The 14,628-nt window shown below is 35.2% G+C and overlaps 2 protein-coding genes across 3 annotated transcripts in view; one reads left to right on the forward strand and one right to left on the reverse strand.

The window, feature by feature from the left end:
* Positions 1-655: 655 nt before the first annotated feature.
* Positions 656-3,639, reverse strand: avd (avidin). The gene is given in 4 exon segments (NM_001201442.1): positions 656-846; positions 942-1,062; positions 3,182-3,392; positions 3,480-3,639. Coding segments are annotated over 4 exon segments (465 nt in total). The 5' UTR covers positions 3,570-3,639; the 3' UTR covers positions 656-803.
* The window catches only part of trpc7a (transient receptor potential cation channel, subfamily C, member 7a), a 59,177-nt gene continuing 47,741 nt past the window's right edge, over positions 3,193-14,628 (forward strand). The window contains exons 1-2 of one of the 2 annotated variants that reach the window (XM_087269653.1): positions 3,204-3,656; positions 7,879-7,937. The gene's annotated coding sequence lies outside the window, so the exon portion shown is untranslated. Of the gene's footprint in view, positions 3,657-7,878; positions 7,938-14,628 lie in introns of both variants that reach the window. The other variant, XM_087269654.1, reaches the window with a different exon arrangement.

Below are 14,628 nucleotides of genomic sequence, written 5' to 3' on the forward strand. Positions count from 1 at the left end.
GATTTGATGTTCATTCTAATCGCGAGCCATTTGCGTTTTATTTTGTGTGTTGTTTTCACCACGGTTTGTGTTTTTCTGTCATTTCGAAATGACACTAGCCTATATTTCTATATTTTCACTTTGTCAGTTATTAAATCAGTGTGTCAGTGGCACAGTACAGGCTACGTGTGTGTGTGTGTGTGTGTGTGTGTGTCAAACATTTTGGTGAACTACATTTGTTTGGGCTGGTTATATATTTGAAATAAAGAGAAAATGTTGACTTTAGCGATGACAAGGCTTCATTTAAACTGCAGAAGATGCCATCTGACAACGAGGGGAAAATGCCTCACAACAGCTGTTTTCCATCCTATTAGATCGCATTTCTTTAAAATGATCAGTCCAGGAGATGGTGCTGATGGACAACAGTATTAGTTCAAAGACGATAAAAGCAGGTAAAATAGATTAAAACTATTGTTTCAAAGCTGTCTGAATGTGACTGTTTACACGCATCAGCTGCCGACCGGAAAATCTTCGCATTCTCCTTGCGCATACACGCAAAGCATAATGGGTAATTTTGCGTTCCAAGAAAAAGGTCTATAAAATCCTCAAAAGAAGAAAATGAAAAAATCTCAAATTGACAAAATAAACAATATAAATCAGCTACACAAAGATTTTCCAAAATTATTTAGTCGTTTATTTTGTTTTCAATCTTTTATTAAGCTGGATGGTTTTCCACAAGTCTCAGCAGGTTAAATATTACAAGCTCAAACTCCAGGAAAAATCCACATCTTGTAGGAATTAAAACAACACAATCTATTACGGGATTAATTTGAAACTCCAGTCTTGAAAAAAATATCTTCTCCCATTCTAAAATGCGAAAAAATATATATGTAAAATTATAAATGTATAGAATTGTAGAGGTTCTACAAGCACTTCAAATTCGTTTACACAACACAGCTTACCTGGTGCTTCCCCAGGCACTTGCCAAATTGTCTGCAACACTGCGCAACATCCAGAAGGTTTTCAGCACTTGTGCCCCGTCATCTAAAATAAAGCACTGACCAACCCAAGCAGAGCACGAACCTGCAGATAAAGCACACGTAGCATTGTGTTGAATTAAAATTACACATTTGCAATTGTACCATGGTAACCACAGTTTTAGAAAAAAAATTATCATAGTTGCCAGCAGGAGGAATTGGTCGCTGCCTTAAACCCTGCTGGTAAATGGAGCAGATCATTATGCTGTCAAAAAGCTTTTCCAATTGATGTCCATTTAAAAGTAACTACATATTAACAAAACAGCAAGCAAGGTAGTGCGGTTGGCCAGATAAAATGCTCTAACATGAGTGATGACAGTAAAAAAATAAATAAATAACTAATTGATGGATTTAAAGGGCTACAATTTATTATTTCTCAGATACCATTAGTCTTGATTACCGACTGACATGATTTCGTGTCTGTGACATTACAAATTAAGCAGTCCTTTTTCTGCTTTGTTTTTTAAAGTTGGTAAAAGCAAGTCAAAAACAAAAGTACTATACATGTAATGCTGTACAAAAGCATTATGTATCCAATTATATATTTTTCTGTTATGGGCTTTGTATTAACATCAGTGGTTAAATAAAAATGCATTTACATTTATTTGAAATGCATTAATACAACCACATTATTGGTATATATATTTGCATGAGGGCTGCATGATATTGACAAAAAAATCAAAAATACACATTGCAATTTTTTTTTATTATTCTGCAAAATATATTGCAATATAAATACAATTTCACTACACTAAATACATTAAGTAGATAATGTTGAAGCAAATAAATGTATCAAGTTACATAAGTTGTAAAAGTTTAATATAACAAAAAAAAATACAAATATTTGAGCACCAATTTAACATAATATTAAAATGAATGGTTCACTCAATCTACAAGCATAGATAAATTCAATAAAGAAACATTTTCAAATTAAATAAACAGCATTTTATTGTTTTCTGAAGAGTTGAAATGTATTTCAATGTATTCCATATAGGTGTACAGTAACTGAATAATCAAATGTAAAATAATGTATAGCCTTCATTTTTTTTAAACAATTCAATAAAATTAATTGTTGTTAATTTGTTACAGTCTGTGCATTTTCTTATGCCTGAATGCCCTACAGAGTCACAAGACTCAAAAAAAATTCTTGATGATCGAAAGGATCAATTATAACCCAGACTCAACCTTGCATATACCCACGATGTGACCATTGCAAATGATCACATTGCAATATTGATTCAATGAACAACAGATAAACGAACAACAGGTGATGTTTGAAATAGGTTGCAAATGTTTTATAATACACAAGCAGTATATTGTTAGTCATCTGAAAGATGTACAACTTGCTGGTCAATGACTGTTCAATGACATTTGCCTTTTGACAATGACAATGCATTTATCTGCATCACATGCAGTGATATTGTGAAAGGTTACTACAATTTAAAATAGTGCTGTTTACATACCATTTATTTGTGATAATTATACATGATGGTAAAGGAGAAATGTCAGCATCATTACTTCAGTTTTACATGACTCTTTAGAAACCATTTGAATATGGTAACATTCGGTGTAGAATAGCCTTTCAACACAATTGTGCTGCCTGACAATAAAATAAACTGTTTAACCCTTTGATGCACAGGCTATAAAATAGATATAGAAAAAAAATAAACTTAGACGGGTCACTTTAGACCCATGTAGTGCATCGAAGGGTTAAATTAAAATATATCTTTATAAATAAGTAAAAAAAGACTAATTTATTTATTAACTTTAATTTTTTAACTTAAGTAAATAACTTAATGTTACAAAGTATTTAAAGCAAATAAATGTATCAAACTGCATAAATTAAGTTGTAAAAGTTCAATATAACCACAAAATGTATAACTACCCAAATATTTGAGCACCAATTTATCATAACATATTAAAATTAAGTCTAAAACATTAAAAAGAGTTTACAACGGTTTACTAATGCTATCATTTTGAATATTTTTATTATAAAATAATTATACCATTTCAATTAACTAATTATTTGAAGAAAAGAGATTGTGATGGTTGAGCTTATAATATGCACACAAACAAAACGAGATGTTGCAATTACTCTAACATCATACGAATTGAGGTAACTTTTTGAATGAAGTTTCAGTAACACATTAAAGTGTATACTTTACCTTTCTCCCATAGCACGGAGAAAGAGACGGTAGGCTGAGTCCCGTCACTGACCATCCCGATGATGCGGGCGGAGCGGTGATGACCTGCGGCTCCGCGCGTACTCTCAACCGCGGTCTGGTAAACACCTCTGACCTCCGAGCCTTCCGCCTTCACCCGCAGCGTAGAGCCAAGCTCATTGCGCCAAACACCGGTGACATTACAGGGGCTCACCTGTGGACATTAACGTACGTAAAGTGCAAAGATTTGGTTTTCAAAAAAGTTTATTATTGTTCATATAAGTACGCCAAACAGGCCTACCTTTGCATTCGGCGTTGAGGACTCGTTTGCGGACGCTGCTTTTGAGGTCAACAAAGTCCAGAAAACCAAATGCCATATTAAAGAACTCATCTTGGCCAAAACCCGTGACATTGTGGGAGCTATTTCACACATCTGCCTGCCTGCGGTGATCTGGAGTTAATTGATTTACATATGGAGGTAATTATGTCATTGGTAGCTGTTAAATTGGGGTTTTAGTTTTCCCTTGTTGGAAATGAGTAATTAAAGCGACCAGAGGGAGGCAGTGTTGAATCAAAAGATGATATTTAAAATAAATTAGACTTATTTAAGATTATGTACTATCTCCTAGTTAAACAGGTCTAGATGTCATACATTTCCCTTCAAAATATGTTCATTTTTTAGGAAACTTTCTATATGCTCACAAATCGCTCACTCACACATATTAAGTGTTCACAATTTCCACTTGTAGTGCCCTGTAGATAACTGGACTGCGGTTTATAATTTTGTGATCAGTTAAATTAAACATTTTTAAATAAATGCATATTTCTATGCTCTAAAGATGCTTTAAAAGTAACAGATGTAATGTTTGAAATAGATTGCAAATGTTTGAGAATATGCGCGCTGTATGTTGTTAGTCATCTTAAAGATATCTCACTTGTTGGTCAATGACTGATAAACAGAGCATTTTAATTTTTTATTAATTCAGAATTCCCCTATGCTCATCAAGGCTGCATTTATCTGCACCAAATGCAGTGATATGGTGAAACAATACTACAATTTTAAAAAATTGCTGTTTCATTTATTTTTACATATATATTTTTTAGAATTATGATGACAAAGGAGAAATTTCAGTATCATTACTTCAGTTTCACGTGACTCTTCAGAAGCCATTAGAATGTGGTTGCATTTGGTGTAGAATGGCATTTCTATTTATTGTTGAACACAATTGTGCTGCTTGGTAATAAAATAAGCTGTTTGAATTAAAATATATTGTGCTGCTTGGTAGTATAATAATAATGCGGTTTATAATTTTGTGATCAGTGAAAATATATATTTTTAAATATAGTGCATCCGGAAAGTATTCATATCGCTTCACTTTTTCCACATTTTTTCATGTTACAGCCTTATTTCAAAATGGAATAAATTCATTTAGTTCCTCAATTCTACACACAATACCCCATAATGACAATGTGAAAAAAGAGTTTTTGAAATTGTTGCAAATTTATAAAAAATAAATAAATAAAATAAAAATCACATGTACATAAGTATTCTCAGCCTTTGCTCAATACTTTGTTGATGCACCTTTGGCAGCAATTACAGCCTCAAGTCTTTTTAAATATGATGCCACAAGCTTGGCACACCTGTCTTTGAGAATTTTTGCCCATTCCTCTTTGCAGTACCTCTCAAGCTCTACCAGGTTGGATAAGAAGCGATGGTGTACAGCCATTTTCAGATCTCTCCAGAGTTCAATATGATTTAGGTCTGGGCTCTGGCTGGGCAACTCAAGGACATTCACCGAGTTGTTGTAAAGCCACTCTATTGTGCTTTGGGTCATTGTCCTGCTGGAAGATGAACCGTCGCCCCAGTCTGAGGTCGAGAGCACTCTAAAGCAGGTTTTCATTCAGGATGTCTTTGCACATTGCTGCATTTGTCGTTCCCTCTATCATGACTAGTCTTCCAGTTCCTGCTGCTGAAAAACATCCCCACAGGATGATGCTGAGAGATGGTTTTAGCCTGGTGATGAGCAGTGCCTGGTTTTCTCCAAACGTAACGCCTGGCATTCACTCCAAAGAGTTCAGTTTTTGTCTCATTAGACCAGAGAATTTAATTTCTTATGGCCTGAGAGTCCTTCAAATGCCTTTTGGCAAACTACAGGGAGGGAGTGGCTTCTATCTGGCCACTCTACCTTACACCTTGATTGGTGGATTGCTGCACAGATGGTTGTCCTTCTGTAAGGTTTTCCTCTCTCCACAGAAGAACACTGGAGCTCAGACAGAGTGACCATCAGGTTATTGATCACCTCTCTCACTAAGGCCCTTCTCCCCTGATCATTCAGCTTAGATGGCTGGCCAGCTCGAGGAAGAGTCCTGGGGCCTCATGTACGAAGACTTGCGTGAGAATCCTACTAAAACATTGCGTACACACAAAGCTGTAAATGTGCGTACACAGAAAAAAATTCAGATGTATGAAACAGTGTGTACGCTGAATCCCACGCATATTATTTGTACATCCAAATAAACGTGATACTGAGAGCAACATGCATGAGCGCAAAACCCCTCCCTGCCTCCTCCCCCGTATAAATATGCTAATGACTCTACTTTGGCAAAACCAAATGAAAAAGTAATGTCAAAAGCAAGCAAAAAGAGAAACTTTGAACAGAATGTGAATTGGAGGTGCTCCTTTTGGAGGTAGACCGGAGAAAAATTGTGTTTTTTCAAGTTAGCCTCCGGAATTAATAACAAAAGAAAAAAATTGATTGGGAGAGTTTAGCTGATGCGGTTAACACAGTTAGGTCTGAACATCGCACCGAATGGATTAAAAAAGAAATAGTGAGATTTATAGGAGTAAACTGTTGCAGTGTCATTAACAACCTGAGTGGCGCAGCTCGTAAAACACATAGTAACATGTTTTGACAGGTTGGAGCATGAACTCGGTTCGAATTCAGCGTCTGATGAACTCATTCTTCTTTTTTTTTCCCCAACTACATACCAGATTTTGCCTTCTATTTATCATGAGAAAGATAAAAGTAGGAATCGTTAATAAGTGTGTGCTTTATATTTTATTTGCACATTTATTGAATGGAAATGTTTCTGATTCACTTATGCAAATTCATCTTCAGATGGTGCCTTTATAGCAATGTGTGTGCAGTAGATTGCTCCGATTACATTGGGAAAACAGGGGACTGCTGCAAATTGCGATTTAATGTTTGGCTGGTCAACTACATGGTATGGAAATCTTAAATACCTGCTAGACATGCAGATGAACCCGTCATACAGCTGCCATTGCACCATGGCTCAAAGACACTTTGTAGAGTGCAATTTAAATCCTCTAAGAGTCCCCAATGGAAATAAAACAGACACGCACAAAAAATGTGCGTATGCCAGCCATGAAGTTGGTGTGGAGCTGCGCACATTCCCACGTTCATTTCATCGTTAGTTATTCCAAACGTGAGCGATTCTGAGCGTGAAACTGGAAACTGGCGTACGCTGTGCAGCGATACATGAGGCCTCTGGTGGTTACAAATATCTTTCACTCACAGATGATGGAGGCCACTGTGCTTATTGGACCTTTTAGAGCAGCAGAAATGTTTCTGTAACCTTCCCTAGCCTTGTGTCTCAAGACAATCTTGTCTCAGAGGTCTACAGACAATTCCTTTGTCTTCATGCTTGGTTTATGCTTTGACATGCACTGTCAACCCTGGGACCTTATATGGACAGGTGTATGCCTTTTCAAATCATGTTTAATCAACTGAATTTACCATGGGTGAACTCCAATTAAGCTGTTGAAACATCTTAAGAATGATCAGTGGAAACAGAATGTACCTGAGCTCAATTTAGAGCTTCATAACAAAGGCTGAGAATACTTATGTACATGTGATTTTTCAGTTTTATATATATATATATATATATATATATATATATATATATATATATATATATATATATATATATATATATTTTTTTTTATTTTTATTTTTATTTTTTTTATTAAATTTGCAACAATTTAAAAAAATCTTTTTTTTTCACATTGTCATTATGGGGTATTGTGTGTATAATTTTGAGCTAATAAATGAATTCGATCATTTTGGAGTAATACTTTAACATTAAAAAAAATGTGGAAAAAGTGAAGCACTATGAATAATTTCCGGATGCACTGTATATCATGGTCTCCACAGAAATAAAAAGCTTTTTGCAACATTAATAATATGATGAAATATTAAAATGTCCCCTTATATGCTGATTTCTTCCCAGCTAATTATCAACTGCAAAACATTCATGAACAAACAAAGCAATTAATGAAGCAGCATTTCAAAAGCAAAACTGCAGGTGACATGCGATGAGAACGAATGCTCCCAAAACTCTGAAGCAATTATCATCCAGTGCCATTGACCTTTTCAATTCGCAGTACATCTGATATTTAATGTGAGCATGCCTCGGTTGATTTTAAAGTATATGCTTCAGCCGTATGAGAAAATCTTCCTCTTATGACTCAGCAAGTAAACAGTGTGCGAAATGACAGGTTACTGGATGCTGCTGCGCGGCCCTGTGTGCCATTAATGGTTTTTCACTCAACAGCTGCAGAGAGGAAGCAACACTTATGTGGCATTTCAGAGAGCATTATGTTATGTGCTCATTATATTCGTTCAGAGACACTAAAGCTTTTTCTTTCATTTTGTTTTTTCGCTTTTTTTCACTTTCAGGGAACATGCTGCTACAAATTTGCATCGGTTTGAATGGAAGAAACAGCAGTGGTCGTCTGGTACGTTTGGTTTATTTTTATACTACATGGCTGTTAAATGCTACATTCTGATTTGATAAGAGTTGTGGGATTATTTCAAGTAAATCCTCAGAGAAAGTAGTTCCAGTCAGACATTATTGTTTCATATCATTACGCCTAATGATTTTGGTTATATCAAAATTTCTAATAAAGCCTATATCACCAAAGGGTTCAAAATCCACCAAGCAAATACTATGACAAATTATTGAATAAAACTTAATTATTGTCCACCCTTTTTCCTTTAAATCACATTTTATCCTTAAAGTGCACCTCTTACAATTATTTTGAACATTTAAGAGAAGTCTTTTGTGTCTCCAGAATCTGTCAGTAAAGTTTCAGCTCAGAACACCCATCAGATTATTTATTAAACCTTTTAGAATGTTGGAATTTGAACACAATGTAGCTGTTTTTGTTGCCTGTGCCTTCAATGCTAGTTCTCCCCACCCACTGTTCCTAAATGCCTGTCAGAGTGTGCCTCAAGCCTGGTTTATACTTCTGCGTCAAGTGACCGGCGTAACTCACAGCGCAGACAACGCGCACAGCTGTGCATTTATACTTCTGCGCGCTGTCTCTGTTGGTCTGCATTAACACTTCCGAAACGCTAGTTGGCAGTGAGGTGTAAATGTTCCTCTCGAGTTTTGAGTGTCGAGTTTCTTCGCTTCTGTTTTGCTTTTCCTGAACACTTCCTGGTTGTACAAGTGACTCAAACTCGCTCATTTTGAGGCAGGAACCGGCGGACGTGCAACAACTTAAATTATGAGGTAAACACAAAACAAAACTTTCCATCCGGAGCTTCTTCACGGGAATCCACACTTGTAAACAATCGCTCGCGCCATTCGCGCGGCTCTCTGTCCCGCCCAGACTCGTCTGCGCTACCAAGCCGACCAATCACAGAGCTTGCGCTACGCGTTGTTGCGACGTGTAGTTACATTTTTTGAGAGGTGCACGTCAGTGACGCCGACGGCCACGGCGAAGGGCTATGCGTCAGCGCCGTAGCATACGCCGGCGTTTGACGCAGAAGTATAAATCCGCCTTTAGTCTTCACCTTGGCTGCGTCAGATAAACAGCACAGTGACAGACATTAGGGAGCAGATCTCATGTAACATTTTTGAGAAATGTAAACATTTTTTAAACTTGTAAAACTCATTCTTGATAAGATTTGATAATGATGATTGTTGATCACAGTGAGCTGAACAAAACTTTTAATCCCAGTTGCTTTGCGCTTTTCCCACACTTGCATAATACATCTACACAGTACAGACACAAAAAGCTGAAAATATGCATGCTGGATATTAAGAATTTACCATATACTTTGTATTACTTTCTTCAGATTCCAAACATTTTATGTAATTAGATTATATGATATTTTATACAGCTTAGCTTTTTTATGGATTACATGTTAACATATTATTCAGTGGCAAAAATCATTCATAATTTTTTTTGAATTTGCCATACAAATGTTATTTGAATTTTTTGGATCTCTGCTCCTTACATAGGCAACAAAAAGCAACAAAAGCTCTGACTCTGAATGTCTGGGCAAAAAGATTTTAAACTTCATTGGGCATGTAATGCCATTGCTGTTTTCATATTTAATAATGTTTGTTCAGCTAATCCAAATGTCAGCCAAACCTCTTTAAAATAAAATAGATCATATCAAAATGTGCATAGATTCTCAGAAAGGCTATTATAAGTCCACAGAACTGCAAGTGCTTATGAAGTGTGACATTTGGGACAGGGATTTTTGTCTTGGCTTCTTGCATGACATATTTCTTATTTGGTCCAAGTGTTTAAGTGGATGTGAACACTTTGAATGTGCAAAGAACTTTTGATGGCATTTTTTCTCGTCCTGAATGAGATAATTGATTGGAAAGTTTTAAAAGTACAGTGCATAATTTGTGCTGCCAGAGGACATGTATGTACAACAAACAAAAACGTAGTTTGATAATTCTGTAACCGAGTTTGAAATTATGGGAGTCGTCGTCTTCATTACACTACTCTTGTTTTTGGTATTTTCCTGATTGCTACTGAACCTAACAAAAACATGATGGTCAAAGGATATAGCTTAATGATGCAAGACATGGTTTGTGTCACTATTAAAATTGCTTGCTTACATATGATATTATGTATAGTAAGTACATAAGTCATAAAAGTCTATAACATTTGTTCTAGTGGTTTTTGGATAATTAAATGGAATAAATTGGACATGTCTTGGACAGGTTATCACATACAATGGGAATGTATGGTGTGTTAAAGGTGTAGTTCATTCAAAAAGGAACCGCTAATTTGCTATCAATGCCATTAATTATTTACTCTTCTTGAGGTTGTCCAAGATGCAAGTGATTTATTTCTTGTCTGCAGAAGATTTTTTGCTAAAACGGTGGTCCTTGGCGACTTAACAAAAATACAGGTTAACGGCTACCAGCACTTTGAGACACAACAGACAAAATCAATACCTGTAAGTACAGATGAAACATTGGGGTATCATGAAAAAAAATGACAGAGGTCTTAAAGTCTCAACTCAAAGGTTCAAATATAAATTTTCATCATGTCAAAGGTCTGGAAAAAAATTGGTTAAATAAACTTGATTTGAATAAACATACACACAACTTCACTGTCAGCAATTTTTGTGAAAAAATATATATCAAAATTAATATGGTGCAAATTAGTCTAATGTGAGAAATTGCTCACAGTTATGTTGATGTCGAATACAGAAAACGCCTGTATGTTGGAGTTACAGAGCGAGGGTTATGGAGGTTGTTTTTGGGGTTGCATAAATCATAAATCCACCTCTGGTTCTTTGTCAACTTTTTTATTCATTCAAATGATCACTGAAGTGTCGCTTGGCTATAGCAATCGTCATTAACTGACTTGATGTCCTAACAACAGCCACATGTAGGGAAACTATCCCCTTTAGTTATCAACATTTTAGACAATCAGCAAAAATAAATTGAAAAACTTTTTCAAATAAATAAATACATATTTTAAATTCCTTACTCACAATCGGTGCTCTTAAAATATGAAATAGAGGTGAGCCCGTTTTAAATTCTCTCCAGACTTTGAGAAGCCCTGATTTGATAAACATACCCTTAACCCACAGCTTTGACAAATGATCGTTCAGGCACAGATAAAGAAGTCACACATAAAGGTTTTGGGTAAATGGGTTTTGGTAAAATGGCCTGTAAATGAATAAAATCTTACCTTGAAAACAGAAGTCAAATAGTAGATTTAAATAGAGTGTTCTCAGATTATTCGCCCGTCGCCTATGGACAGTGTTTTAGGTCTGTAGCTTTTTCTAATATACATTAATGATTTAAAAATGGCTTGTTCAACTAAGCTTTTGTTATATGCGGATGATGCAGCGATAATAGTGTCTCATAAGAGGAGGGAATTTCTCTAAATGGTTTTGCCTTAATAAATTGTCCTTACATTTGGGTAAAACGGAATTTATTTTATTTGGTTCAGCTGTGAAACTAAGAAAATGTGTTGGGTCAGGGATAAAAGGGGTCAAATTATTACTCCAATACAGGAAGTGAAATATTTAGGTTGCATTTTATATAGTAACTTGACAGGCAAAAAATGGCTGTAATAGTCCATTCAAAAATTAGTTCTAAAATTAAGTTTTTAGCAAGACAGGCAGAGCTCCAATATACCCAAACTTTTAAAAATTTAGCTAGTCCATCAGTGCAGCTATACTTTGACTATGCTGCAGCTTTTTGGTTCAGCGGTAGGTCTAAAAAAATGAAAAATAAATTGCAGACGGCAAAAAAAAAGTTTTTTAAGTACCTCCACTGACACATTTAAATAATGAACATTTTAGTCAAAGTAATTTTTTAAAAGTTGAGAGAAGGGTAAAAAATGTAAAATTAGTGATGGTGTTTAAGATTTTAAAGAAAATGGTCCTAAAATATTTTCTTAGTTATTATGTTTTAGTTAGTGAGGTACACTGTCATTCTGCAAGAGTGCGTAGCAGGGATATTTATCCATTCAGATGTAAGAGTGAATCAGGTAGATTTATTTTTATTTTTTTGTGAACTAGCTCTGCTGCTTGGAATGTTTTGTCCATGATTTTAAAGAAATTCATATTAAGAGTGTTTTTAGAAGGGAAAAAGGGAAATTAAAAAGGGGTTTTACAGTTGAAGTTGAGGATTTTGTTGTGCCGAGTTGCTGAGCTGGTGATGTTTGCACTCCATTTATGATTTTGCACAATGGAAATAAGCCTGTGACTATTTTGTGTTATTTTATCTTCAACAGTTTTTAAAATATGTATGAATTAGTCTAACTGGACTTGCTTGTATATTTTGTTAAAATTGTCAAATAAAATCAATCAATTCATAATATCACTACGCTCGCTGAAAGATTTCAGTTATGGGGCTAGCAAACCGCTGACAGGTCTTGACCAAATTACACTTCAATATCTCAACATCTTCTTGATGTGGCCAGTTGTCATTTATTCCTTAAGATAAAACATGTCTTGATTGGTAACATAAGTGTGGTAACAAGAGTGGTAACACTGTTATAAGTGCAATAAATGATGGCAGGCCATTAAATTATTAGAAAACGTGATACACACAAAGTTGGTAACAGTCACAATGAGAAGCATGTGATTTTGCCACATAGAATTAGCTGTTCTATTGTTTATACAAATGTGTCCATGTTTTTGAGTTGCTAGTGGGCAGAAGATTGATGTGTAAATATTAATAGAAGTTGCAGCTTGTGTCTGGAATGGCCTGATTTTTTATTCCTCTACTTTTGGCAGACCAGGTGTGTGTGTGTGTGTGTGTGTGTGTGTGTGTGTGTGTGTGTGTGTGTGTGTGTGTGTGTGTGTGTGTGTGTGTGTGTGTCTGTAACTCCACGTTCTGTCTTTCTTCACTGAAAGGATTATTGTGTCACTTGGGTGATGGTTGCATCAGTAATCCTTGTCCCATCGGACATCATTGCTGGTTTAACAACAAAACTCAAAATACATAGCAAAAAAATATCCATCCATCCATCCATTCTCCACTGCTGATCCTCTGTTGGGTCACAGGACAGTAAAAATGCCTGTTGGAGTGTAAGAAATAAAATAATATAGTCAAGTTTGGAAACAAGTGAAAAGCAAAGTTGGAAAACAAAGTTTAATATTTAATGTGGCTATTTTTATTCAGATAATCTTGGTTGTTTAAAATATTAAATGTTACTAGTTTACTAGTACTAATTTGGATGAAAAATATAAAATATTTTTAAAAATGTAAAAGATTCTTCACTCTGCTCAGAAATTTACTTTATTTCTAAAAGATTTTACTGTTTAGATAGAAAATAATAATAAAAAGAATCTAAAGACTATTCACTCTGTTTAAATATTTACTTCAATAGAGCAAACAACTTTAAAAGAAGGAACAGAATTAAAAATATATATTACTATTATTATAAATATTATGGTGGCTAGAGAAAGCCAACATACTTTTATACTACATAAACTTCTTCTTCTGTCTTCTTCTGAATTCTTTCAAGAACTTCTTATTTTAAGAACGCATCTTCTCTTAGACCGTTCATACTACAACCACCAAACTAACTCCAAACCTCCAAACTATACTGAATTAAGTCGCTACATCTTTTCCGACAACTGACCCGGAAAATTAGGAAAAGTCCCGTTGACTTAACATTGGACCAAACTTTGTGACCTTATAACTTTGTACCAGACTGTCATACAGACTTAAGTTTGGGCTCATTTAACTTAGACTGCCAATCACTGATCAACTTTCAACTTACTAGCCACACCCTAGCAACCACTTAAATCACCATAGCAACTTTCCCATAGACTTCCATCATAAAAAACTGACATTGACTTTTCATTGGACATATTAAAAACATACCAATACATACTAGCAATATACTAATCCATACTAGAAACAAACTAGTGACATAATACTTGCAACATGCTAATTCATACTATAAACATACTAGCAACATGCTAATTCATACGTAATTCATGCTAACATATGCTAGTTCATACTAAAAACATGCTAGCAACATGCTAATTCATGCTAGAAACATGCTACTAACATGCTAATTTATGCTAGAAACATGCCAGCAACATGCTAATTCATACTAGAACCATGCTAATGTATGTAAGCAACTGCCTAGGAACTACTCAGAAGACATTAGTAACCGTCTACCAACAACTTAGCAACCACCTACACTGTAAAACCGCAAAAGTTAAGGTAACTCAAATAATTTGAGTAAACCAATTGCAAAAAACCATTTAAGTTCAAAAACTAATCCTAATGAGTACTGTGAACTTAATCCATTTAAATAAATGAGTAAAGGAAGCAATTTGAGCACAGTAAAACCCAATGAATGAAGAGAACTCAAACCTACGGAGTACTGTAAAACCCAATAGGCTAAGTTAAGGCAACTGAAACCGGTTGAGGAAACCGATTGCAACAAACCATTTGAGTTAAAAACAAATCTATATGAGTACTGTGAACAACTGTGAACTAGCAACACTTAAGCAACCACTCAGAACACCCTAGCAACGCCTTAGCAACCACTCAGAACACTCTAGCAATGCCTTAGCAACCATTCAGAACACCCTAGCAACCACTTAGCAACACCTTAGCAAACACTCAGAACCTCCTATTAACAGCCTAGCTAGAAACATGCTGACACATATGTAGTTATCTATCTATGCCAA

The sequence above is a fragment of the Danio rerio genome, chromosome 10 (assembly GCF_052040795.2).
Source record: "Danio rerio strain M-AB ecotype USA chromosome 10, GRCz13ab, whole genome shotgun sequence".
NCBI classification, from domain to species: Eukaryota; Metazoa; Chordata; class Actinopteri; order Cypriniformes; family Danionidae; genus Danio; species Danio rerio.